We start from the raw sequence: 27,178 nt of genomic DNA, 5'->3' as shown, positions 1-27,178 counted from the left end.
TGGCTAATTTTTTTTGTATTTTTAGTAGAGATGGGATTTCACCATGTTAGCCAGGATGGTTGCAATCTGCCCACCTCAGCCTCCCAAAGTGCTGGAATTACAGGCGTGAGCCACCGCGCCCGACCAATTCCTGCTTTCTCTCTCTTTTTTTTTTTTTTATTCCTGCTTTCTCTTGTGGGCATTTAGTGCTATAAATTTCCCTCTACACACTGCTTTAAATCTGTCCCAGAGATTCTGGTACATTGTGTCTTTGTTCTCATTGGTTTCAAAGAACATCTTTATTTCTGCCTTCATTTTGTTATTTACCCAGTAGTCACTCAGGAGCAGGTTGGTCAGTTTCCATGTAGTTGTGTGGTTTTGAGTGAGTTTCTTAATCCTGAGTTCTAGTTTGATTGCACTGTGGTCTGAGAGACAGTTTGTTGTGATTTCTGTTCTTTTACATTTGCTAAGGAGTGCTTTACTTCCAACTATGTGGTCAATTTTGGAACAAGTGCAGTGTGGTGCTGAGAAGAATGTATATTCTGTTGCTTTGGGATGGAGAGTTCTGTACATGTCTATTAGGTCCACTTGGTGCAGAGCTGAGTTCAAGTCCTCAATATCCTTGTTAACCTTCTATCTCGTTGATCTGTCTAATATTGACAGTGTGGTGTTAAATTCTCCCATTATTTATTGTGTGGGAATCTAAGTCTCTTTGTAGGCCTCTAAGGACTTGTTTTATGAATCTGGTTGCTCCTGTATACGGGTGCATATATATTTAGAATAGTTAGCTCTTCTTGTTGAATTGATCCCTTTACCATTATGTAATGGCCTTCTTTGTCTCTTTTGATCTTTGTTGGTTTAAAGTCTGTTTTATCAGAGACTAGAATTGCAACCCCTGCTTTATTTTGCTTTCCATTTGCTTGGTAGATCTTCCTCCATCCCTTTATTTTGAGCCTATGTGTGTCTCTGCACATGAGATGAGTCTCCTGAGTACAGCACATGGATGGATCTTGACTCTTGATCCAATTTGCCAGTCTTTGTCTTTTAATTGGGGCATTTAGCCCATTTACATTTAAAGTTAATATTGTTATGTGTGAATTTTATCCTGTCATTATGATGTTAGCTGGTTATTTTGCCTGTTAGTTGATGCAGTTTCCTCCTAGCATCAATGGTCTTCACAATTTGGCATGTTTTTGCATTGGCTGGTACTGGGCGTTCCTTTCCATGTTTAGTACTTCCTTCAGGAGCTCTTGTAAGGCAGGCCTGGTGGTGACAAAATCTCTCAGCATTTGCTTGTCTGTAAAGGATTTTATTCCTCCTTCACTTATGAAGCTTAGTTTGGCTGGATATGAAATTCTGGGTTGAAAATTCTTTTCTTTAAGAATGTTCAATATTGGCCCCCACTTTCTTCTGGCTTGTAGAGTTTCTGCCGAAAGATCCGCTGTTAGTCTGATGGTCTTCCCTTTCTGGGTAACCTGACCTTTCTGTGTAGCTGCCCCTAACATTTTTTCCTTCATTTCAACCTTGGTGAATCTGACAATTATGTGTCTTGGGGTTGGTCTTTTCGAGGAGTTTCTTTATGGTGTTCTCTGTATTTCCTGAATTGAATGTTGGCCTTCCTTGCTAAGTTGGGGAAGTTCTCCTGGATAATATCCTGAAGAGTGTTTTCCAACTTGGTTCCATTCTCCTCTTCACTTTCAGGTACACCAATCAGACGTAGATTTGGTCTTTTCACATAGTCCCATATTTCTTGGAGACTTTGTTTGTTTCTTTTCACTCTTTTTTCTTTAAACTTCTCTTCTTGCTTTATTTCATTAATTTGATCTTCAGTCACTGATGCCCTTTTTTCCCCTTGATCAAATCAGTTATTGAAGCTTGTGCATGTGTCATGTATTTCTCGTGCCATGGTTTTCAGCTCCATCAGGTCATTTAAGGTCTTCTCTACACTGTTTATTCCAGTTAGCCATTCATTTAATCTTTTTTCAAGATTTTTACCTTCCCTGCAATGGGTTTGAACCTCCTCCTTTAGCTCAGAGAAGTTTGTTATTACCGACATTCTGAAGCCTACTTCTGTCAACTGATCAAAGTCATTCTCTGTCCAGCTCTGATCCATTGCTGGTGAGGATCTGTAATCATTTGCAGGGGAAGAGGCACTCTGGTTTTTAGAATTTTAAGCTTTTCTGTTCTGGTTTCTCCCCATCTTTGTGGTTTTATCTACCTTTGGTCTTTGATGTTGGTGACCTATAGATGGGGTTTTGCTGTAGATGTCCTTTTTGTTGATGTTGATGCTATTCCTTTCTGTTTGTTAGTTTTCCTTCTAACAGTCAGGTCCCTCAGCTGCAGGTCTGTTGGAGTTTGCTGGAGGTCCACTCCAGACCCTGTTTGCCTGGATATCACCAGCAATGGCTGCAGAACAGCAAAAACTGCAGAACAGCAAACATTGCCGCCTGATCATTCCTCTGGAAGCTTCGTCCCTGAGGGGCACTCGCCTGTATGAGGTGTCAGTCGGCCCCTACCGGGAGGTGTCTCTCAGTTAGGCTACAAGGGGGTCAGGGACCCACTTGGGGTGGCAATCTGTCCATTCTCAGAGCTCAAACACCATTCTGGGAGAACCACTGCTCTCTTCAGAGCTGTCAGACAGGGACGTTTAAGTCTGCAGAAGTTTCTGCTGCCTTTTGTTTAGCTATGCCCTGCCCCCAGAGGTGGGGTCTACAGAGGCAGCAGGCCTTGGTGAGCTGCAGTGGGCTCTACCCAGTTTGAGCTTCCCGGCTGCTTTGTTTACCTACTAAAGCCTCAGCAATGGCGGATGCCCCTCCCCCTGCCAGACTGCTGCCTTGCAGGTCCATCTCAGACTGCTGTGCTAGCAGTGAGCAAGGCTCCGTGGGTGTGGGACCTGCCGACCCAGGCGTGGGATATAATCTCCTGGTGTGCTGCTTGCTAAGATCGTTGGAAAAGCACAGTATTTGGGTGCGAGTGCCCCATTTTTTCAGGTACAGTCTGTCACAGCTTCCCTTGGCTAGGAAACGGAAATCCCCCAACCCCTTGTGCTTCCCGGGTAAGGCGATGTCTGCCCAGCTTCGGCTCGCCCTCCATGGGTGGCACCCACTGTCCAACCAGTCCTGGTGGAATGAACCAGGTACCTCAGTTGGAAATGCAGAAATCACCTGTCTTCTGTGCCAGTCACGCTGGGAGCTACAGACCACAGCTGTTCCTATTTGGCCATCTTGGAATGGACCCCAGTAGAGCCATTTTATTAGTGAGTAAACTAAACTAAGAGATGTTAAGCAATTATCTTAAGTTCTAAATGCAGAGCTAGTTACACACCAGACCTGACACTAAATCTGCTATTTTTAATTTCAAAAGTAAATTGTGCAAAGTATAGAATAGGAATAATTTCTAAATGAAAGTAAATATAAAAGTAGTGTGGTAAAGTAATTTAAAAGTTAAATTAATACTTAACATCAGTTTTTAATTTTTTGAGCTTTTAGACAAATAGAATTGATATAGTTTTTTGATCCTGTGCAGCTTCCATGTGGAAAATAAAATATATGGCTGACAGGTAAATGAAGTGATCTTAGCAAAAGAAACCTAAAATCTACTAAAATTTTTCCTTTACAATCAAAAATATATTTAAAAATGACTGATGAATAAAATATAGCTCTACATAAAATAGCATTAAAAAAAGATAGTTAATAGAGTTTGCATCACCTGCATCCAAAATACATCTCCAGTATTGATCATTTGCTAAGCAAATTACTTCCAAAGACATGACAGCCATCATCCTTCGTTTATAGCTTTCAGACTGTAACATTTCTGTTTAAAGTGTTCAACAGAAAAACACAGCTGTAATTTATACAAGAGGCAATGAAATGCTTGATTCTGTTTTTTGTACCAGCTAAGTAAAACCAAGGGTTGAGGTCACCACTATTACCACCAACTGCATGCATTAAATTCCCCTCTGTGCACAGCTCCCTGTGAAGTAGTGACAAATTCCATCAGCCCATGATCTTTGAGGTTTATAGTCTACATAGTAAATGAAAAAATCCTGAAATTTCTTTTCTTCAGATGGGGTCTCAGTTTGTTGCCCAGGCTGGAGTGCAATGGCATGATCACAGCTCACTGCAGCCTGAATCTCCCTGGGCTCAGGTGATCTACCATCTCAGCCTCCCTAGTAGCTGAGACTACAGGCGTGCATCACCACATCCAGCTAATTTTTGTATTTTTTGCAGAGACAGCATTTTGCCATGTGGCCCAGGCTGGTCTCAAACTCTTGGGTTCAAGCAATCCACTTGCCTTGGCCTCCCAAAGTGCTAGGATTACAGGCATGAGCTACTATGCCTGGCGGAAATTTTTAATCTTTGGTCTGAGTGACTTAGATTGGGTGGTCACATACTTCAAATTCCCTTGGAAAATAATACATCTCTCTTGGCTAAAATTAGTTGTTAAAATTTGAATGTGGGTTTTCAAGAATAGCAAAGTAATCCACAGTATTGTCAATAAAAATTTAATATCCATTAAATTAGGTATGAGGCTTTATACATTTCCTGAGTATAAAAAAGATACTTTAAATAAAATCTTGGATGAACTTGTACTACAGACAGAAGATATTACAAATATACATGTCTATTGTGCTAGGAAAAAACAGACAATCTTTTCCTCATATCTTTAGCCAGCCACTCTATTACCAAATCTGTCCTAAATCTAGCTTGGCTCTACCATTCCATGGCATTCTCTTTTAAAATTCAGCTTCTACTCCAAGAACTCATCCTGAGACCTCTAATAAACTGATTTTTCTTTTACACATAGTGGAAATGGGTAGTGTGAGGAGGGAGAGCTATTGCAGGGCCCAAGGCAAAACAGCAGTGGCCAGATGCTCACTGTTATTTGTTCTGTTTGTGTCATTGTCAGGACTTCCCCCACAATGGCTGTAGGAAGCAGCAGCCCTGGTGAATTTTTATGTGCTTTTAGGCCATTCCTGTTAGGGGGCAGAGCTTCCTACTATTAAGGTAGGTTTTTACAATCATTTAGTCTAGTAAAAGTAACAGGATGATCCTCTCACTTCCTCCTAACAAGACTACGAAATGATACAAATGCACACAAATAAGCATTGAAAACACTTTCCAATATCTCTTGGGGCTCATATCCAGTATTTGGGATATGTTCCCAGTACCTAGTAAATTCTAACATCAGGTATTGAGCCAGACTTCTTGAATCAGTAGAATGGGGTTGAAAATCTTAAAAACATATTTTATCCTATCCTAAAATGAGTTGTTGGAAAAAAATCAGTTCTCATTCTCCAATTCGTTTCTCTTATTTGGCTTTAGTTTTTTATTTTTATCAAAGTGATGCATGTGCATGATTCAGAGTTAAATGTTACTAAATGGCCTATAACAAAACTTAGTGGTTCCTGGCCCCACCCTCCCAACTTTTCTGTGTTCATCACTCCATATACAATCGGTTTAGACTCTTCCCTATAACCCTCTATGATTTATAGATCTCCTTATTTCTACATATTTATACACATTGCTGTGTTTTGCTACATTGATTTAGACTTCATTGACTTCATGTTATGAAAAATAGGAAATTACCTCTTTCAACATTGCTCTTTCCTCTTCCCTTTCTCCATATTTATAGCTTTTAGTTAAATCAATGTTAAGTGTTTACATGATGTCTATACAATTATTATTCACAGCTGAACACTGTAATGTACTAAGGTTGTGTCTCCTTTTTTTTAAAACAGGTAATAATTTCCTTATTTTATTTATTTATTTATTTTATTTATTTATTTATTTTGAGACAAAGTCTCACTCTATCACTAGGATGGACTGTAGTGGCACAGTCTCGGTTCACTGCAACCTTTGCCTCCCAGGTTCAAGTGATTCTCCTGCCTCAGCCTCCCGAGGAGCTAGGACTACAGGCACGTGCCACCACACCCAGCTAATTTTTGTATTTTTAGCAGAGACAGGTTTTCACCATGTTGGCCAGGATGGTCTCTATCTCTTGACCTCGTGATCCACCTGCCTCGGCCTAATAATTTCCTTATTTTACAATAGTCCCCCCCTTATCTGCAGAGGATACATTCCAAAACCCCCAGTGGATGCCTGAAACTGAGGATAGTACTGAACCCTGTATATACTACGTTTTTTCCCGGACAGATGCTTCTCAACTTATGATGTAGTTATGTCCTGATAAACCCACTGTAAGTTGAAAATATTATAAATTGAAAAGCATTTATAAACCTAATCTGCCAAACAGCATACTTTAGCCTAGCTTAACTTAAATGTGCTTGGAATACTTAAATTAGCCTACAACTTGGCAAAATGATCTAACACAAAGCCCATTTTATAATAGAGTGTTTAATAACTCATGTAATTTATTGAATACTGTACTAAAAGTGAAAAACAGAATGGTTGTATGAGGACTGCAAGTACAATTTCTTCTGATTATCACTTTTGCACAATTATAAAGTCAAAAACTGTAAGTCAAACCAGACTGTCTGAACATACATATCTATAATAAAGTATGTAGGCATAGTAATAGCTTAACAATAACTAACAATAGATTACAACAATATACAATAACAGAAGTTATGTGAATGTGCTCTATCCCTCTCTCTCAAAATATCTTATTGTCCTATACTGCAGGTAACCGAAACCATAGAAAGAAAAACTGCTGAGAAGGGGAGACTGCTGTATTTCATCTGCTTAGTTTTCCTTGTACCTACTGATAATTCCTCCCATCTTTTTCCTCTAGACTGGATGCACAGTTCCATTCTGGAACTTCCCCTTGCTGTCTTCCTTGAAATTCCCTATGCTTTACGCTTGGGTAAGGTTCCCAGTTTCCCGGGTCCCTCTCCTTTCTATTTCTTAGGGAGAATTCTAGCCTTGGCATCTTTAGGTCTTTCCTAGTTAGGCTCTGAGGAGAGCACTCCTAACGGGCACTGCCAGTTCTCAAGCCTTTTGAGGATTTATGGTGTGAGTCCAAGAGGTTCTCAGCTTTCCCACTGTTGGCTTGGAATGATTTTCTCTGGCTGGCTAAGTCCTAAGTCTTGCCTTTCTGTTTCCATCTTCCAATATTTTATTGCTGTTGCATCCTTTCTTGTTTTCCCTTGAATGCTTGTCTGCTGCTGGTGGTATTATTAGTATTGCTTAATCTCCATGTAATTTGGGGGGGGGTCTTGAAAGGGAGTAAAATTAGATATGTCCATATAATCGACCTAGTGACCCTTACCCTTATTTTGGCTAGACTGAATGCAAATTTGAAAAAAAAAAAAAAAAACGAAAACAAAATCTCCAGCAGAATTTTTCACAAAACATTCGTCAAAATATAACAAAAGATTTTGCCAAATTTGTCTCTAAAATTAGGAGGCAAGGAATAAGTTGGAGGGAATATTTTTCACTTAAAATTTCCTCTTTCCTTTTTTTTTTTTTTATGAAGAAGATGTTCGAACTTCTGGAAAAAGTTGGAAAATAAAAATAAATATAATTGTGTAAATATAGTCTGTTTGGGTCACAGATCTTTGATTTTAACTTGGAAACAAAACTACGTTTGCATACACAAAAATGCAGCTCTTTATTATTTGTATTTTTATTTCTGGTCTTAATAAAACATTTATTTCATGATTTTTAAATATTTAAAATATAATGCACGTATTATTTTGTTTTCTCTCAGAGTATCAATAATTAAACTGAATAATAATCAGAACATGTATTTATAAAGAGATTATACTCTATACTCACCTACCAAAGTTTTCCACACTGGGAGTTCAGGAATATTTAATTTTATTATATATTTGAGAACCTCTGTATGAAAGGTTAACACTGATAAATGGATTATATTATTTCCTTTAGTATCTGTTTTTCTCCAGTTAGCACCGATAGAAAACAGGTACTGAATAGTGTCCAGTGCTCCTGAAGTGGCAGCAAGTAACAGTGGAGTGCACTGATTCCTAAAAATTAAGAAACGTAACAATTAAACACACATAGAGTGTCAAATTTACTTTTTGTAAAACTATTCAAGTTGTAATTGGAGGCAGTCTGACTTACACCACCACCTTTTGTTCTTAGGAATTCTCATCTTCTGTATTCTACATGTGAATTGATTTGCCTCCCTTGCCATGCCATCCTTACTATGGCTCCCTACCCACCCAACTTAATTATCATGCCTTATAATTTGTTTGGAGGATGATAATGCACAAAGTTCTTACAATACACTGTCCTATTTAAGCCTCACAACTACTCTGTAAGTGAAGGAAAAAGCAAGGCAAATATCATCAGCCCATTTTACAAATGATATAACTGAGGCTCAGGAATTAATTACACCCATTGCTTCATGTCCAGTTTTCAAATCCCAGCTTCCTCATTGTGGCAGAAACTAACAGTTTTGCTCGAAAACCCATTATCTGATTTTTAGATAGTGAAAATACTTTGTTTGGCTATCCAGTGCAATATTACATTTCCCAGATGCTGCTGCTTCTTTTTTGTTGTTGTTGAGATAGAGTCTCACTATGTTGCCCAGGCTGTAGTGCAGTGGTGCGACATCAGCTCACTGCAGCCTCTGCCTCTCTGGTTCAAGTGATTCTCATGCCTCAGCCCCCAGAGTAGCTAGGATTACAGGCATGGACCACCATACCCGGTTAATTTTTGTATTTTTAGTAGAGACGGGGTTTTGCCCAGACTGGACTCAAACTCCTGACCTCAAGTGATCTACCTGCCTTGGCCTCCCAAAGTGCTGGAATTACAGGCATGAGCCACCGCACCTGGCCTCTTCTTTCTTCTCATGGCCAGACATCATGGTGAAAGCAGGAGTTGCCATCTGAGGGACACCAGCTTCCTCTGGTGGCTTCCACATGTTCAGAGCAACAAGAGGAAGCTGATGTCTCTTATACTGTCAAGCCGTTACACTAGCCCTAAACCACTGAATAATAGTGGAAAGGTTACTCGAAGACCTAGAAAAACCTGAATGAACCTATGCCTAAATCAGGCTCAGAGATCCAAAGTAATGACCTGGTCTTTAGATTTCTAGCCAAGAATGTACCTTTAGGAGAAGTTACAACTTTACCCTAAATGCTGATCCGCAGCTAAACTGTAAAACAAAAGAGTGTTGGGATTTTTTAATTTCAAAGTTATTTTATTCTTTTTAATGTATTTCTCTTCCAGATATCACTAAATATTTCTCCTGTAATCCAAAGCCTGTCCCCTTTGATCCGAAGTCCTAGGGCTGCCTCCTGGTTGTGTAGGATCCAGTTTAGAGCAACTCTCTCCTCCCTAGTCTCAGGCTTCTTCCAGGGCACTAAGCAAAGCATTTAACATGAAAAATTAATCTGCAGAACCATATTACTGGAACAAGGTTAGGAAAAACTCCCCAGGGATTAGTCTTTATTCTTCCAGAAAACATGCATAGGTTAATAGAAGCTCTTGTCTTTAGAAATTCTAATGATAAATGGTAGAAGGAGACAGTGAGTAGAAAGGACAGCAAAGTAAGCCTCACATACCTTTCAAATCACCCATGCCTATCGCCTTTTAATGGCAGTGTGTGCGGCAAACCATGAAAAGCAGAAATTTATATTCTATTTAATTTTCTTTCTTCTTGTTTTTTTATTATTGCCCAGACATCAACCTCAACCTGATATAAATGCTTAATGACTTACTCAGCTGTTGCCTCAGCTTCTAGCAAACTAGGATCCTTCCTACAGAGAGCAATAACGATGCAAACGTTGTCATAGAAAGCGGCAAAGTGAATTGGCATCCAGCCTCTTTTTTCAGAAAGCGTGTAATCAGCTTTGGAACACAGTAGACAGACTGTTGTTTCTAATGAGCAAGCCTGTGCGGCAAGGTGTAGAGGTGTTGGACCTAGAATGGATGGACAATTACTTCAGTGATCAGAGCACTAACATTCCTAAAAAAAAAACCTAAATGCCTTATTGATATCTATCCACAGAGCTTAGTATTGTATGGTATAAAATCTCCAAAGTAAGTACTAAAAAAACATTTAGACAACCCTATATTCCTTTAACTCAGGATTAAAAATCCCGACCGCTAAAAATCCATACTTAGAAACAAAAAACAAAAAACAAAAATTTTTTAAAATCTGTATTTCTTTATAAGCAAAGAAGAATGAGTAACATTTAAAATATTAAATATTTGAATAAAATAAAATGTTAAATATTTGAAAATTTAAGTAAATGTGTAAAATAGTCTTATGGTAAATTATTTCTTGTTTATTTTCCATTTTACTCATGTTTTTTAGTTGAAGATAAGATCCTTTGAAATTCATATATATATATATATATATATGTTCACAAAGGCCTCTATGTCACTAAATCCAATGGGCATTTTTCTTTTATTTTTTTCCAGTGCACATAGATATTTATTATTTGGGTAGATTCCCAAAAATGGGCCGGGTGCGGTGGCTCTTGCCTGTAATCCCAGCACTTTGGAAAGCTGAGGCGGGTGGATCACCTGAGGTCAGGAGTTTGAGACCAGCCTGGCCAACATGGTGAAACCGGGGTCTACTAAAAATACAAAAAAAAAATTTAACTGGGCATGGTGGCGCATGCCTCTAGTCCTAGTTACTTGGAAGGCTGAGGCAGGAGAATCGCTTGAGCCTGGGAGGCAGAGGTTGTAGTGAGCAGAGATCATGCCATTGCACTCCAGCCTAGGCAACAGAGCGAGACTCCATCTCAAAAAAAGAAAAAAGAAAAAAAAAAATCCCAAAACTGGGAGTTGCTGGGTTAAACTGTATAATCATCAACAGTATCATTATTACTGGTAATAGATATTACCAAATTATTCTCCCAAAGCATAATAGCAATTCATACCTTTACCATGTGATATGGTTTGGCTCTGTGTCCCCACCCAAATCTCATCTCGAATTGTAATCCCCACATGTCAAGGGAGAGAGGTAACTGGATCATGAGGGCAGTTCCCCCATGCTGTTCTCATGATAGTGAATGAATTCTCACTAGAGTCCAACTGTCATTTTTCATTTCTCATCTTACTTCTCAATAGTATTTTACACCATTGACCACTTCTTCCTATTTAAAATAATTTCTTCTCTTGGCTTTTGTGATATCACACTCCCAATTTTTGTCCAATTTTACTGGTTACTCCTTGGCAGTCTCCTTTGGAACCTTCTCATTGTCCTACTATCCAAATGAACTTTAAGGCTCAATCTTGGGCCGTTTTCTTTTCTTAGTGGCTTTGCTTACCATATACAACTTGATGACTCCAAGGATTATGTCTCTAGATCTGATTTCTTCTGATTTGCAGATCTATATCTTTGACATCTCGTAAAGCATCTTCACACATCCCCTCAAACTTAATATATTCAAAATTGAACTACTATCCTTCCCTCCAAACCTGGTTCTCTTTTATTGCTTCCTAAATCAGTGAGAGATATGATGATCCAGCCAGTTGTACAGACCACAAACCTGGAAGACTGTTTGGCACCTCCCTCTTATTTCCTTCTCCATAACCAGCCCATCACCAAGTCTAAAAATCTCTAGAACCCACTCTACCACCACTACCATCCTAATCCAAGCCATAATCATCTCCCAACTGCTATCCCCATCTTGTTTTGCCCTTATCCAACCCAGTTTTTCAAAACATAAATCTGATCTTTTCATCTCCTTGTTCAATGGCTTCTCAAGGCCATCTGATTATGAGGAACAGTGACAGGATCCACTGGCTCCAACTTAACTTGAAGCACGAGCTACAACTACCTTCTTCACCTACCTCCCAGTAAAACCATGCATACCTTGTTCTCCTCATTCTGGCTTTCTTGTAGCTCCCCAAATGTAGCATAATCACACGCCGCAGGTTACCCAGGAAAGTACTGGTCAAGTACTTCTCCCCCTATACCTTACCATTACGTTATTAAAAGCCTATTTACTATAGTTTCTTTTACCTAGTACATCAAGTTCAGCTATCAAGAAAAATTTAGAAGGCATATTAAAAAAGCAAAAAAAATAGTTTAAATAATTATGTGCTAGCATAATTATTAATAGTGCCCTTTCACTTTCAAGTCTCCCTGATATGGATGATGAATTATCTGGTCACCCTGGACTATTGCTGTTCTCTGACACCTTCCTTCTCCCAAACAATTCCTCCCTTACCAGGATCTAGCTAACTCCTAATCATTTCTCAGTTTAAAAGATATTTCCTCAGTGAAGCACTGTTTTCATTAAATCTCTGCCATCAGAAACATCCAGTGTCCTGCCTTCATAGTTGGAGCTTGATATTATAGCCTTGATAGTCTATAAAATTTGATCCAAATCTATTTATTTAAAATTATTGTTTAGTCTTCCAGTTTCTGGTCCAGGATTTAAGGAGCTTAGAAGTCACCACTTCATCCTAACAACAAGTAAAAAGCTGAACCAACCCTAAATAAATCAACAGCCCTTAAGTTTGTCAGATAAGGGAGGTAATGGGCAAACTGATACCCTCAAAATTGGAGAGACAAGTGGATTCAGAGAGTCATAACTTAGTAGAGCAGAAACTCACAAGCAGAAACTTTCTAAGGAATCATTACTGGACTAAGAAAACCTTAACATTAATTCACAATTGCTAGAAGCTCCGTGTGGACAAGTATGAGAGTTAAAAACTCTAGAAGGATCCATCATAGTGGGGCCCCATGCTTTCATGCGTTTTACCTCTAGGAGTTTTATCAGGTCCTTACGGTGAATATTGAAGAAAAATCCCCTCATACTTCCAGCCGGGGGAGGGAGAAAAGGAACCATTTTGAAATATTCCAAGACACTGTGTTCTTAACAAGACCTGCTCTCAAGAGAAACTACTTTACCAGAGCCTAACCTATTGGGCTTTTATCAGACCCTAACCTGCTGGGGTTTTATCAGAACCTAACCTACCTAGGGAAGGGAAATGCTCAACTCCAGTCACCTCTAACCATCCTGCCTGGCCTAAGGGACAGGGGGAGAGGACTGAGAAGCACTGGTGAAGTTCAAAGTATAGGGACGCAGGCTCACCAAGAGACTGAGACATAATCATAAGATGATAGAATGCTTCTCCCACTATACCTTACCATTACATTATTAAAGGCCTATGTACTATAGTTTCTTTTACCTAGTACATCAAGAAAAATTTAGAAGGCATATTAAAAAAGCAAACACCGTAGTTTAAAGAGACAGAGCAAGCATCAGAACCAGACATGGCAGGGATGTTGGAATGATCAGACAGGGAATTTAAAACAACTATGATTAATATGCTAAGGGTTCTAACGGATAAAGTAGCCTGCAAGAACAGATGGGCAATGTAAACAGAGAGATGGAAGTCCTAAGAAAGAACCAAAATGACATGCTACAGATAAAAAACACTGTAAAAGAAAGGAAGAATGCCATCAATGGGCTTATAAAGAGATTAGACACAGCTGAGGAAGGAATCTCTAATCTCGAAGATGTATCAGTAGAAACCTCCAAGCCAAGGCACAGTGGCTCACTCCTGTAATCCCTGCACTTTGGGAAACCAAGGCGGGAGAATTGCTTGAGCCCAAGAGTCTGAAACCAGCCTGGGCAACATAGTGAGACCTCATCTCTATAAAAAATAAACAAAATTAGGCCAGGCGCGGTGGCTCACTCCTGTAATCCCAGCACTTTGGGAGGCCAAGACGGGCGGATCACGAGGTCAGGAGATCCAGACCATCCTGGCTAACACGGTGAAACCCCGTCTCTACTAAAAAATACAAAAAACTAGCCAGGTGAGATGGCAGGCACCTGTAGTCCCAGCTACTCGGGAGGCTGAGGCAGGAGAATGGCGTGAACCCGGGAGGCGGAGCTTGCAGTGAGCTAAGATCCTGCCACTGCACTCCAGCCTGGGCGACAGAGCCAGACTCCGTCTCAAATAAATAAATAAACAAATAAATAAATAAACAAAATTAGCCAGGCATGGTGGCATGGGCCTGTAGTCCCAGTTACTTGGGAGGCTGAGGTGAGGGTCACTTGAGCACGGGAGGTAGAGGCTGGAGTAAGCCGAGATCATGCCACCGTACTCCAGCCTGGGCAACAAATACCCTGTCTCAAAAATAAAAATAAATTAAAAAGTCTAGGGGGAAAAAAAGAACAGAAAGAGAAGAAAGAGAGAAAGGAAAAGAAGAAATATTTAAAACAATAATGATTGAGAATTTTTCCATATTAATGTGACATATCAAACCACAGATTCAGGAAGCTCAGAGAACACCAAGCCAAATGAATGTCAAAACAAACAAAAAACTACACCAAGGCATATCATTTTCAAATTACAGAAAAACAAAGATAAAGAAAATAATCCTATTTACTGCAGCACTATTCACAATAGCCAAGATTTGGAAGCAACCTAAGTGTCCATCAACAGATGAGTGGATAGAGAAAATTTATCCATTCATGGAGATACACAATGGAGTAGTATTCAGCCATGAAAAATGAGATCCTGTCATTTGCAACAACATGGATGGAATTGGAGGTCATTATGTTAAGTGAAATAAGTCAGGCACATAAAGACAAACTTTGCCTGTTCTCACTTATTTGTGGGAGCTAAAAATTAAAGCAATTGAACTGATGGAGATACAGAGTAGAATGATGGTTACCAGAGGCTGGGAAGGGTAGTGGGGGGAAGTGGGGATAGTTAATGGGTACAAAAGAGAAAGAATAGATAAGACCTAGTATTTGCTAGCACAACAGGGTGACTATAGTAAAAAAAAATTAATTGTATATTTTAAAATAACTAAAAGAGTATAATTGGATTATATGTAACATAAAGGATAAATGATTGAGGTGATGGATGCTCTACTTTGATGTAATTATTATGCATTGCATGCCTGTATCAAAAAATCTCATATACTCCAAGTATATATGCCTACTAAGTACACACAGAAATTAAAAATTATTTTAAAAAGAAAACAATCCTAAAAGAAGCCAGAGTAAAACACATTACTAATAGAGAAGCAAAAATAAGAATTACACCCAAGTTCTCCTCAGAAACTATGCAAGCAGGAAGTGAGTGGAGGAAAAAATAAAGTGTTGAGATAATGGAACCACTAATCTAGAATTCTGTAACCTGTAAGATTATCCTTCAAAAATGAATGAGGAATAAAGACTTTCTCAAACAAAAACTGAGGGAATTTACCGCCAGTAGACCTGCCTTGCAAGGCATGTTAAAAGAAGTTGTCCAAAGAGAAGAAAAATGATACAGGTCAGAAACTTACATATACATAAAGGAAGGAAGAGCATCGGAGAATAAAAAAAAAAATGAAGGTCAAGTAAAATGTTCTCTTTGTCTTAATTGAGCTAACAGATAACAGTTTGTTCAAAATAACATTATCATGCCCAGTACAGTGGCTCACGCCTGTAATCCCAGCACTTTGGGAGGCCGAGGTGGGTGGATCACTTGAGGTCAGGAGTTCAAGACCAGCCTGGCCAACATGGTGAAACTCTGTCTCTACTAAAAATACAAAATATATAGGGTGTGGTGGTGCACATCTGTAATCCCAGCTACATGGTAGGCTGAGATGAGAGAATCGCTTGAACCCGGGAGGCGGAGGTTGCAGTGAGCCAAAATCGCACGACTGCACTCCAGCCTGTGCAGCAGAGCAAGATTCCATCTCAAAATAAGTAAATAAATAATAACATTATCAACAAAGGGTTTGAATATAGATATAGATATATACTTATATATGCTTATGCATAAGTGAAATGAATGACATTTATGAAATGCATAACATATATATGCTTATGCACAAGTGAAATGAGTAAATGAATGATAGGTGGGAAGACTTAGGAATATTTTGTTATTATAAGGTACTTACACTATCTGTGAAGTAGCTTAGTGTCATCTGAAAGTAGACTTGGAATAATTGTAAATTAATGTTGTAAACTCTAGGGCAATCACTAAAACAAAAATGTAAAAAGCAGTATAATGAATATGCTAAGATAGGAGGAAAAAAACCCTAAAAAGGAGAAGGAAGCTGATAAGCTGGCTGAGGAGCATTAATCATGAGGGGTCCTTGTGGCAAACTAAGCATTTGTCCTCTATACTGTCCCTCTCCTTGCCCCTAATCTGAAAAACTTCGGTTTTCTGTGTAGACTACCTTAGAGCCTTAATTGAAGACATGTTCTATTTGAAGAGTATTTAAGGTTTCCAATAAAATGTACACCCCTCAAGAAAAGTTTCCTGAGCACCTATGAAGGCCAAGTGTTTTTCTGGGTGTTAGGAAACTGGCTAACAAAATAGACCAAATCCTTGTCCTTTATGGAGCTTTATACTCAAGTGAGGGAGACTAACTAAATAAATAAATGTATATAAGGTAGCCATAAGTGATACTTAGAAAAGAAAAAGAGAGAGCAATAATGTAGGAGGCACACTATTGTTACTTAACTGGAAATTTCTACAGGGTGGATGGGACAGGTAAGCTTCCTTTTATCCCGCTCCAGGTCCACTCACCTCCTTTACCACTCTGGCTCTCCTGCACCTGCAGAAAAAGCAACCCCTGTCCTCTGGCTCCTTGTCAGTATCTGCCAATGGGTAGCCCTGGCAGGAGACTGGAGGAGGAAGAATGAGGTCGGGCTCCCTCTCTGAGGTCATCTCAGGTTTGCTGTGCTCCTCCTCAAACGGAAGATGGCCAGTTTAAGTAACTATCCCCTCCCCCTTGACAATTCAGGTCACTGAAAGTAGTTTCTTCAAAACAAAAGCCTTTTTGAATTCTCTTATACAGAGTGCGAAGGTATAGCCTCTTAAATATAGACACAGAAAGTATAACCTCTTAAAATTTTGTTTTTCTCCGTATCCAACATTTAGGTTAAGTCTACTACCTCAGTCAAAAATGACTCATTCCTCAGACCTCATAGATTGTTAATGCCACTAGACGGCAGCATATCTAAATTATATTATAATAACTTTTCTTTTTTTTAAGTTGTAGAAACCACTTTTGGGCCTGAATTCATAAAAAATAGAGGTGACAGCAAATTCCACAGGAAAAAAAAAAGAGAAAACTCCCCAAACTGAAGAGGAGTATCAATAAATAACTATAAGTAGAAAGTAATTTATACTTCAAAATGAATACAAAACATCATTATGCAACATTCTGATGCAACAGCATTTGGGAGATTATATACTATAAGAAAAGTTCTAATATATGCAACAGCCTTTTTAAATGCACCAAATATTTTATTTATGTCTTACCATTTCTTTCCTTTTTTACTTCTACTTTGGATGACTCTGTTTTAAAAGGGAATGCACATAGAAGTATGATTATTAATATACAGCGGTTTCCTAAGTTGTTCAAGAAGACTCATATGAATAAGAACAAAATGACTATGTAGATGTATCTGGCAAGATTACATCAAACGGTGTTGAGAATAACTTTTGGTCAAGTCATTCAGGCATGTCATATGCACCTGACAACGCATAAAAGCAGACCTGGAAAATCTGCCCCCCCAAATGGCTGCTTAAAACTCACAGGTGGGACAATTGGTGTTGGTTAAGCAATAATATTGGCAGTAGAGTATTATGTTTTCCACACTTCAAAATCTACCCAATTCTCAGCAAATGGAAACTGAAGCAGTCAAAGGGCGCATGAGAAACTTTTAATTTACCAAAGACTTTTTCCACACTAAAAAAGGCTTAAAGTAATACATCTTTAAATAGTGTTACCTATTGCATTTAAATGTGATTGAATTGTGTCTTACTTTAATTAGGTTCATTATGTATTATGTATTGAATATTTTCAGTAACAGAAGAATCTGAATATCAAAATGTTTTAATCATACTGATAGAGTACAGAATTTATGGATATTCAATATGGTTAAAGCACAACATTTTGTTTTGGTGTCTGTAAAAATTTAACATAGCTTATTAAGATAGCTGACTTCATTAAATATAAAATCACCACTTCTTATTGCCAATATTGTTGCATTGGCCATTCCTCACAATTTACATAAATATGTACATATATATGTAACCTCAAACTCCTAGGCTCAATCTTCCTGCTTCATCCTCTCAGAGTAGCTAGGACTACAGGCATGTACCACCAAGCCTGGCTAGGTTTTTTTAAAAAAAATTTTATAGGGGGTTCTCGTTATGCTGCCCAGGCTCATCTTGAACTCCTAGTCTCAAGTGATCCTCCAGCCTCGTCCTCCCCAAGTGCTGGCATGACAGCAGTGAGCTACTACACCTACCCCTGACAATTTATCTATATTTTCCTTTCCAGTTATGCAGGGCCACCAATTTCATTGTCAACTTTGTTTTTATTCTAGCTAAATTTATTTCAATGACTATAAAATGTCCATGCATATTTAATAATCACAAAAATAGCTTTTAAAGTTTAAATGAGGTTAACCTTAACGGGCTATTAATGCTAAATATTATTATTATAAAGAAATTTTTTGTTATTAAATGTAATTTAAATATATGTAATATAAAGAAACTATTCCCTGTTTGAGGATCCTGGAATAAAGAATGATTGTTCTACTGGGACCTGACAGTCATATCTATTGCTGTTCTCTGAATTTCTATAGTATATCAGTGTATATTAATTTTGCCAGCCCTTATCAAATGATATCCTGCCTTCACCCATCCATGCATTAACTCAACAAATACTTTCTGAGCAACCATTAAGCCAAGCTTTCATCTGGACGCTAGGATACCAAGGCAAATAAAGTAGGCTAAATCTTTGCCCTCTTTTAGAGCTTATACTCATATGAAGGAGACGCAATGAACAAATATAAAACTATATAAGATAGTTATAAGTGGTACTTAGAAAACTAAAAGGAGCCCTTCTTAGATAAATGAAACAAAAACCTCAACTTTGCTCTAATTAATACCAAATTTTAACCCGCTCTAAAATCAACATGCATTCCTAATGCTGAGTAAGGGTAAATAAAATAACAACATTTTAGGTTAAAAAGCTTTATGGTACCTTGGCCGAACGTAACAAAGCGCCTCTGGTTGACCTTGAAGTTAGCATTGCACAGTTGACATATAATAGAAACTCTGTTGTGCAGGGCAGCATGATGAAAAATAGTATAACCTGCTTCATCTGAAACATTGATTGTTGAGCTTGAGGTTTTACGGCTAAATGTATGGAAAACTGCAGACAACCCTCTTTCAACAGCGGACTTCATACCAAATGGAATACTCTAAAATTAACAAGGCCAGAATCAGTTTATCAAAATGCACTTAAAGTCTGGTTTAAGGAAAAAAAGACATGAAATATATTAACAGAATCACATGAATGCTGTGAAAATTAAGTAGAATTTTCACAAGATCCACGCGTGGAAAGTTTCTTACTGGATAATGACTAAAGTTGTTAGAGCTATAAGCAAATATTAAGAATTTTTAAAATATTTTGGGGAATTTTTCTTATTATTATTTTAATTTTTTTCTAAAATATTTTAAAAGCAAATGAAGATCATTGGGTTCCTTCTCTGATTTAAGAAAAACCTAATTTAGAAGTCTAGAAATTAGCTACAGAAATACAGTTTATCATCAAAAGGTAAAAATGTCACCCTCTTGAGACATTCTGACTAATATTTAAAAATTCAACTAACAAATTTTTGAGTTTTCAATTTGTGGACGTGAAAGCAAATAAATGGAAAGTAAATACCAGTCTAACCTTTCAAGCTGGTGAGCTTCATTGCTCAGTTCCAGAAGCTGTACTTCAAGGCTTGTTGAAACAGATGCGGAGATTTGATTCAGGATGCTAGGTCTGCTCTTTAGGTTTTAGTTCGAGGATTGAAGCCTGGCTCTGCCATTTACTATATGATTTGTGAAAGATCCCTCTCTACACCTCAAGTTTCTCATTTGTATAACAGGAATGATAACAATAGAACTAGTCATACCTTAAAAGAGTTTGTTGATTTATAACACTGCCTAACATAAAAAATAAGTAATCAATAAGCATGAGCCATTATTGAGATTAATCACAATCCAGTGCATTAACAGGTACTCTGACAGAAATTTATAATCCAGAATTATATAGCCTTTCAGCTACTAAAATGTGGCATTTTATTTCATATTGAAGACTTTAACCTATTATTATCCCTAGGATAAACATCTGACACACATACTTATCAATAATATATAACTTCATATACTAAATTATGTGGTAGTCACTGAAATACCTTGCATTTCATAGCTCTTTTGAAACCAAATTTTTTCTTAAATTGTTCGTGTAATTGAGCATCTGTCAGTGGAAGTCTTTTTGGTCTCAGATTGTTCATTATTTCATTTATGGCTCCCCACCACTGTGTCTTATATAGTTGCTGATAGAAAGTTTCAAGTTCAAAATACATCACATAGTAGCTATAAAAAATAAAGAAAAAAAGATGTTTCTCTAACTTTGAAGTGATTTGCTACTTCTCTTTCTATGCTGGCAAAACTTTTATTTTTCTGTAACAATTAAATACAAAATGGTAGTTTAAATTGTACTCAACTGTAAGTATATTAATAACATCATTATCAACTGTTGTTAATCAAGTCTTTATATAAAAATACCTTCTTCATATTGTATTGACTCTGTCTTTCCCATGACAGTGATCTGGGGCAATGTCTAAAAGTTCCTGGAAGGCCTAACTCTGGCTGAAGTTCTGTCTGCTTACCTACCTCTTATTCTTTTAAGCTAATTATGTCTATATTTGGCTCCTCAAGAATTTACCTTGAATGTGATCTGGAATGATGCTTTGGGTAATGGCTCCTTGGCTTTTACTCACTGCAGCAGTGGACTAGAGAAACCCCCCTCCTACCAGGTCCCTGGAACATAGGTAGGGCTTGACACAGCCCTGATCCCTATCACTCTGGAATGGAAAATTGATAAAATGTTGACTTACTCTGTTCCCTGGGTTTGCTTATCATCACAGGTGAGGGAAAACGACCACCTTCCTCCCCTTCCCCCCATGAGGTACCTTTCCCATGCCCAGATTTCAGCGGTAAATACTTCAGCTGCTGACCTATTTCTGTCAGTGGTAAGCCTCTTAATATTACCTGGGTTTGGGCCCGGGCGCGGTGGCTCACGCCTGTAATCCCAGCACTTTGGGAGGCCGAGGCGGGCGGATCACAAGGTCAGGAGATCGAGACCACGGTGAAACCCCATCTCTACTAAAAATACAAAAAATGAGCCGGGCGCGGTGGTGGGCGCCTGTAGTCCCAGCTACTCAGGAGGCTGAGGCAGGAGAATGGCGTGAACCCAGGAGGCGGAGCTTGCAGTGAGCCGAGGTCGTGCCACTGCACTCCAGCTTGGGCGAGAGAGTGAAACTCCGTCTCAAAAAAAAAAAAATATATATTACCTGGGTTTCTCCTCCAAATGCAACTATTTATTGCTGTAAATACAGTATTCTTTTTTCTTGAGACATGGTCTTACTCTGTTACCAAGGCTGGAGTGCAGTGGCGCAATCACTGTTCGCTTCAGCCTCTACCTCTCAGGCTCAAGAGATCCTCCCACCTCAGCCTCCTGGTAGGTGTGACAACACGTATGTGCCGCCTAGCCTGGCCAACTTTTTTTTTTTTTTTTTTTTGAGACGGAGTCTCGCTCTGTCGCCCAGGCTGGAGTGCAGTGGCGCGATCTCGGCTCACTGCAAGCTCCGCCTCCCGGGTTCACGCCATTCTCCTGCCTCAGCCTCCCGAGTAGCTGGGACTACAGGCGCCCACAACCGCGCCCGGCTAATTTTTTGTATTTTTAGTAGAGACGGGGTTTCACCGTGGTCTCGATCTCCTGACCTTGTGATCCGCCCGCCTCGGCCTCCCAAAGTGCTGGGATTACAGGCGTGAGCCACTGCGCCCGGCCACCTGGCCAACTTTTAAATTTTTTGTAGAGATAGGGTCTTATGAATAGGCATGGTGACTTATGCCTGTAATCCCAGCACTTTGGGAGGCTGACATGAGCAGATCACTTGAGGTCAGGAGTTCGATACCAGCCTGACCAACATGGCAAAACCTCTTCTCTACTAAAAATACAAAAATTAGCCAGGCGTGGTGGCACATGCTTATAATCCTAGCTACTCAGGAGGCTGAGGCAGGGGAATCACTTGAACCTAGGAGCTGTAGGTTGCAGTGAGCCAAGATTGCACCACTGCACTCCAGCCTGGGTGACAGAGCAAGACTCTGTCTCAAAAACAAACAAACAAAAACAAAGATAGGGTCTTACTATGTTGCCCAGTCTGGTCTCGAACTCCTAGGCTCAAGCTATCCTCCCACCTCAGTTACTATTCTCCAAAGCTCCAGACTTGGTCCTATCCTCTCAACTGCTTGCGTGCCTTAAAAGCAAACAAATGAACCAACAAGCAAAATGTCCTTATTTGTTTTTAAATCTTTGCCTCTAATTAAAATGTTTCCTCTGAGCTCTAGTTCCCATATTTCCAAATTTCAGTGTCCAAGATTTAAAAATCCAAGAACACAACACATAAAAGACAAAAAATGCTGGGATTTCATCCTCATCTCTATCCCTGTTTAACCACTCTGTTAATTATAAGAACTAATTACAAACTCTAAGGATTATTACACCGACTATACCAAATACATGAAGTAATAACTATAACATTTAATACTTTGTTGAGTCCATATGTCATTCATGGTGGTTATTATTCTGGAATCGCCATTGTAAAGGTTTAAATTAACCTTTGCATTTTGTCGTTTTCTTTGTTCTCTACTAACTTTCAACAAACTGTAGCTAGCGTCAGTAATTAGTAAAAGTTCCTTACCTTTTTCCATGAAATTCCATGACTGGTATTGAGTAATATTCTTTATATCCTGAATCTTCTATGAATGTATTAGCTGCACAATCTCGTATTTTTTCTAAACTTTTCTAAAATATGAGTATGTTACTAAAGACATATCCTTAGACACATCTAAACAATTATAATAATTCTTTGTATGAAATAGTATACATGTAAATGACAAATTTTAAATTTACTATTCCAGAAGACCCGGATAGCAGCTGCATATATCTAATCCTTACTTTGAGAAGGAGGAAAAAATACTAAAAGACAGACATATAGTATACAGAAGGCAGAAAAGCAATAACAATTGAAATGTAGAATTTTTATACTAAATTCCAGGTGAAGAATTACTGTTCCAAAATTTTAAAGGATCTCTGTTCTAATCCTGATTCTTTGAGGAATATGGAAGAATGTGTACTGAGTGTCCAGAGATTTCTACTGCACTCTTCGGTTACCTATTCTAGGACAAATATGGTCCATTAGAAGTCTGTAAATTCTGTGAGGATGATAGATGTACCTAGCTTATTTATAATTTTGTCTCAGATATCCAACACAGTACCTTACATATATCTGCACTTAATTCATTTACGTTAAAATAATGTATGAAAAAATTATTGAGTTGTGAGAATAATCATTTGGAAAGCTGTCTAGTGCCTGTACCAACAGAGGCTCTTTTTGGTTGGATAATAGGATAAAAGAGTTGAGAAATGATAAACTGTCTAAGGAATCATTTAAACCTGAAAATCTTCCAAGGCATTCTCAATTGAAGGGGTGCTGATATCAAATTCAATTCCTCCATGAACATGAAAATATTGATTCTCTTTGTAGTGAAAATTCTGGCATTTAAAATCTCTTCCATAAATAAATGGAGGCAATTCTCGCTCTGTCTTGACCTTGTCATCTCCAAAAATGAAAACAAATTTTTATTTAAAAAGTGAACAACACAAAAACAATCATATTTTAAGAGATCTAACTTCTCATTCATGTAAACAAAGTAGGAAAATTTCAGATGAAATTAAAATCTTGGCAATTATAGTGCATAAAATTATTTTTGCTGTTAATGTATATAAATATTTTAACATTAAAATATATTTTTGGGCATGCACAGTGGTTCATGCCTATAATCCCAGCATTTTGAGAGGCTGAGAGGGGCGAGTCACTTGAGCCTAGGAGTTCAAGACCAGTCTGGACAACATGGTGAAACCCTGTCTCTACTAAAAATACAAAAACTAGCTGGATGTGGTGGCCCACGCATGTCATCCCAGCTACTTGGGAGGCTGAGGTGGGGGGATCACTTGAGCCCAGGAGGTAAAACCTGCAGTGAGCTGAGATCATGCCACTCCACTCCAGCCTGGGTGACAGAGTGACACCCTGTCTCAAATATATATATTACAGTGCCAATACTGCCCTCAGTCAATTACCATATATATTATATATATCTCAAATATATACATATATGTATATATAAAATATATTCATATATATGTATGTATATATAAAATATATTTACATTTTGAGCACTTTCTGTAGTTTCATTGTACAGACATTTCAAAAGTATGCTCAAAACATTGTTCTAGTTCTCGATTTATCGTGAGCTCAAGATTAATACCTTACTCCCAATTATAAGAAAGGACCAGAAACTCTGTGCCTGAGAGAATCTTTGGTTAAATATACAAAAACTTATGTCAGCTAGTTTAGGTAAAAAGAGACATTATAAAGATATAGATGGGTATATCTCACATACAGAAATAACCATCCTGTATTTCTGGAAGGTAATGAAACTACACAGATAACTTATTTTTTAAAATAATTATCTCTCCTGGGCGTGGTGGCTCATGCCTGTAATCCCAGCACTTTGGGAGGCCGAGACAGGCAGATCACCTGAGGTCAGGAGTCTGAGACCAGCTTGGCCAACATAGTGAAACCTTGTCTCTACTAAAAACAGAAAATTAGCTGGGCATGGTGGCGGGTGGCTGAAATCCCAGCTATTTGGGAGGCTGAGACAGGAGAATTGCTTGAACCTGGGAGGTGGAGGTTGCAGTGAGCCAAGATTATGAAACTGCAGTCCAGCCTGTGCGACAGAGCAAGACTCTGCCTCAAAAAAATTTCTTTCCTCAAATTCCAGCAAAGGCTAGGTTTTTTCAATATTTTGACTGGTTAGTAGAATATAGTTTCCTCAACATAAGGGACATAATGTATTTTGGGAAATATAAAAGGTAAAGAAAAGTACAAACAATAATATACACTATACACCCTGATCTCAGCACCTAGAATTAACTATTAACATTAGTCCTATTTGCTTCCCATAGTTTAAGTAATAAGATATTGCAGATATAGCTAACATTCTCTTTAAGCAAGTCCCTCTCAGTTCTATACATGCTCCCCACCACCCAAGAGCCATGCACTGTCATGATTCCATTTCTAATAGTTCACAGATATTGATATCTTCAGCACCTGAATTCTCATGATACAAACTTTCACTAAAGAATTTGCAAAATTTCTGCTGAAAAGTTGCCATCTGAATAGAAAGTCCATTATAATAAGCCTACATGCTTGGAAAGCAATGAAAATGTATAAATTGTGTGCTAATCAGTGTAGAATGAAGAGTTTATACTGAAGTCCCATCAAATTCCATTAATCATGGCCTGTTTCAGCTCTCTATTCTCTTACATTGCTCTATTTGTTTATTAAAGTGCCAATACTACCCTCATTTAATTATTGTAGTTTTAATATGTTTCAATCTATTTTTCAGAAATGAAAGATCATTAACAACCCCTTGCTGCTCTATATTAATTTTAGAGTAAGTGTGTAAACTTCAGTGAAAAATATGATCAGGATTTTGAATAGAAGTACACTGAATTTATAGAGTAATTTGAATGAGATATGATACATTCACAGTGTTTTCCCATCATGGATATGGCAATATTTCCCTATTCATACATAACTTATTTTATTTTAACTTATTTTAAATATTTCAGAAGTCCTTATAATTGGTATAAATATTTACAAAGTACTATGTACATACGCTGAGTGTTTTTAATTACATTAGAGACATTAAATTTTGTTTGTTTTCTCTTTCTAACAGGTTATAGCTAGGTTACTGCCTGCACCCATATACTAGAAACAAAATTGCATTTAAACATATATTTAATATATACCTATATTTTATATTTGATTTTTGGTGATACTCTTACCTGAAAAAGGCTGAAGCAGACTACCTAAATATGGAACTTTCATTTTCTTCTTTAAACTCAGTAGAAATGGAATCAGAAAACATATTAACTTTAGGTATCCTATCCCTCTTCTGATATCTTTTTTCTTCTCAAAGTGTTTTTGAATAATCTTTTTCTGAAGATATAATCTTTGCTGTAGTCTCTGGTAGGTACAGATATCAAGATAATCCTGATTATATTTTATAGCATTAGTAAGCCAATAGTCTGTTTCAAATATAAAGACATTTTCATACTGTTGAACTTGTGTGGTACTGAATGTTAACTTTAGCATAATATTTTCAGCATATTTCATAAATACAGCTGTTTCTTCAGGGCTATTGGGATCATATGTTGGATCTTCATTCACGTCTTCATCATAGATTTCATTAAAGTCTGGATCCTTTGTAATATCAGTCAAACCTTCATGATAAAAAAGGAAAATTTTAGATAGTGGAAATTTCATATTTGGCTTCTGGATAAATATGGAAGATTGAAAACAGGATTTTATCGTGAAATCCTACTAACATGACAGTAAAGGAAAAATTAGATGCTGTAAACCAAATATAAAATTCTAAACACCACCCACAAGTGACTGAACAGACCCGTTTTGGCCAAGGGGACCCCAGAGAAACCTTAAAAACTAAGTTCTTGGCCATGATGGGATCGGAGGTCAGACATGCCTCATTATACCCCTTTCCTTTTGTGATTTAGACACAACAACTGACCAGCATTAATATTAAAATACAGATCATAAGACTGACAGAATGGACTCTTTGTGGCAATAAGATACCAAACTATAAACAAAACCTAGGGCCATGCCAGGCAAGGGTGAAGTCACAAACCCCTCTACTTAAAGAATAAACTATGTTCTAACAGTCACAAGGTTCTTCTTTTTTCTCTAACAGTTAAACAAACATTGTCCTCAAGATAAGCAATTTTAAAATAATTACGGCGTATTCGCCAACAGATGCTGAATAACTGACCTTCCTGTTCCCCATGCCATAACTAGAGCTTTGATTGGACAAGAGACTGACTTCAGTAACTTTATCCTCATAAGACTACTGACCATGATGTGGTTCTGGACTGTTTACAGAGGCTGTACACATGAATGCCTTCAAGTCACTGCTTCACCTTCTGACATATAATAAGGGCCTAATTATAATGCTAATTATATGTTAAGTCTCCACCCCAAAGTGAACATGGATCATTTGTAACGTGCATGTTTGTTCAATACGCATGTTAGAACTCACTTCATGAATGTTCATAGCTCTTCCTACAACTTGTTACATAT

At 38.0% G+C, this 27,178-nt stretch overlaps 1 protein-coding gene across 1 annotated transcript in view; it reads right to left on the bottom strand.

Annotated features, from left to right (window-relative positions):
- ANKAR (ankyrin and armadillo repeat containing) overlaps positions 1–27,178 on the bottom strand; it is a 72,412-nt gene that overhangs the window by 30,815 nt on the left and 14,419 nt on the right. Inside the window, exons 3-10 of the mRNA XM_005573714.5 lie at positions 25,870–26,307; positions 23,413–23,576; positions 22,658–22,761; positions 20,087–20,267; positions 18,883–19,102; positions 9,629–9,830; positions 7,719–7,927; positions 3,688–3,792 (exon numbers count right to left, since the gene is read on the bottom strand). Coding sequence (XP_005573771.3) covers positions 3,688–3,792; positions 7,719–7,927; positions 9,629–9,830; positions 18,883–19,102; positions 20,087–20,267; positions 22,658–22,761; positions 23,413–23,576; positions 25,870–26,307 — 1,623 coding nt within the window. The remainder of the gene's footprint in view (positions 1–3,687; positions 3,793–7,718; positions 7,928–9,628; positions 9,831–18,882; positions 19,103–20,086; positions 20,268–22,657; positions 22,762–23,412; positions 23,577–25,869; positions 26,308–27,178) is intronic.

This window comes from Macaca fascicularis, chromosome 12 (assembly GCF_037993035.2).
Source record: "Macaca fascicularis isolate 582-1 chromosome 12, T2T-MFA8v1.1".
In the NCBI taxonomy this organism is placed as follows: Eukaryota; Metazoa; Chordata; class Mammalia; order Primates; family Cercopithecidae; genus Macaca; species Macaca fascicularis.
Note: the sequence above shows the minus strand (reverse complement) of the source record. Positions and strands in the feature narration are given on the sequence as shown.